Source organism: Trichoplax adhaerens, genomic scaffold, assembly GCF_000150275.1.
Source record: "Trichoplax adhaerens TRIADscaffold_4662 genomic scaffold, whole genome shotgun sequence".
NCBI classification, from domain to species: Eukaryota; Metazoa; Placozoa; class Uniplacotomia; order Trichoplacea; family Trichoplacidae; genus Trichoplax; species Trichoplax adhaerens.
In genome coordinates, this window is record NW_002062325.1 from 122 (window position 1) to 838 (window position 717).

At 31.8% G+C, this 717-nt stretch overlaps 1 protein-coding gene across 1 annotated transcript; it reads right to left on the bottom strand.

Moving 5' to 3' along the window:
* Nucleotides 1-209: 209 nt before the first annotated feature.
* On the bottom strand, nt 210-500 carry TRIADDRAFT_35148 (uncharacterized protein; the record flags this gene model as incomplete). The annotated part of the gene is made up of 1 exon (XM_002119062.1): nt 210-500. A coding segment is annotated over one exon (291 nt), but the record flags the coding sequence as incomplete, so codon positions are not given.
* Nucleotides 501-717: the final 217 nt, after the last annotated feature.

Sequence of the window (717 nt, forward strand, 5' to 3'; positions counted from 1 at the left end):
ATTTGCAAAAATTGTAATCGATAAAGGCTAATAAAATTTGGTGTGATTGACAACGGGTTATCATGCGGTGCTAACTGAGTATTACTATGAACAAAAACCTCTCTTTCAGTTTCAATTCTTGGAATCTTTTATTTTAATTGCATTTATACTTTATTTACCACGATAGTAATATTAATCTTTGTCTGATTGACAGTATGTTTTCGTTTCAGTTACTTACGAAAAACGAAAACGTTTGCAATTTTACTGATTGCATTGCCCACATCATTAGTATACTTGCACTGATATTCTCCTTCATCATTTGCATCTGCATGAAGAAAATTATATCTGCCATAGAGATGAAAATCTTTTAAGTGCGTTCCGTTTATGTCAGCTTCAAGATCTCTTCCATTTTTTAGCCAAATAATGATGGGTTCAGGTGAAGCAGTTGCATTGCATTCCAAAAAACCATTTTTATCTTCCGTTATATTAATACTTTGCGGTTGTTGGACAATCCTAGGAGCATCTGCAAATATCGATAATTACAAAGTTAAGCAGAAATGAATTAAGTTAGTGTCAGAAAACTGACAGTAAATTTCGAGTTTTAGGATGCTACTCATTACTGCTATCCTAATTTATACATAATTAATGCCCCCCTCCCAAATTTTTGGATACTTAGTAAGAAACATGAATAATTATATTACTTAAAACTAAAAGTAATGTAGGTATATGTGAGGTTGA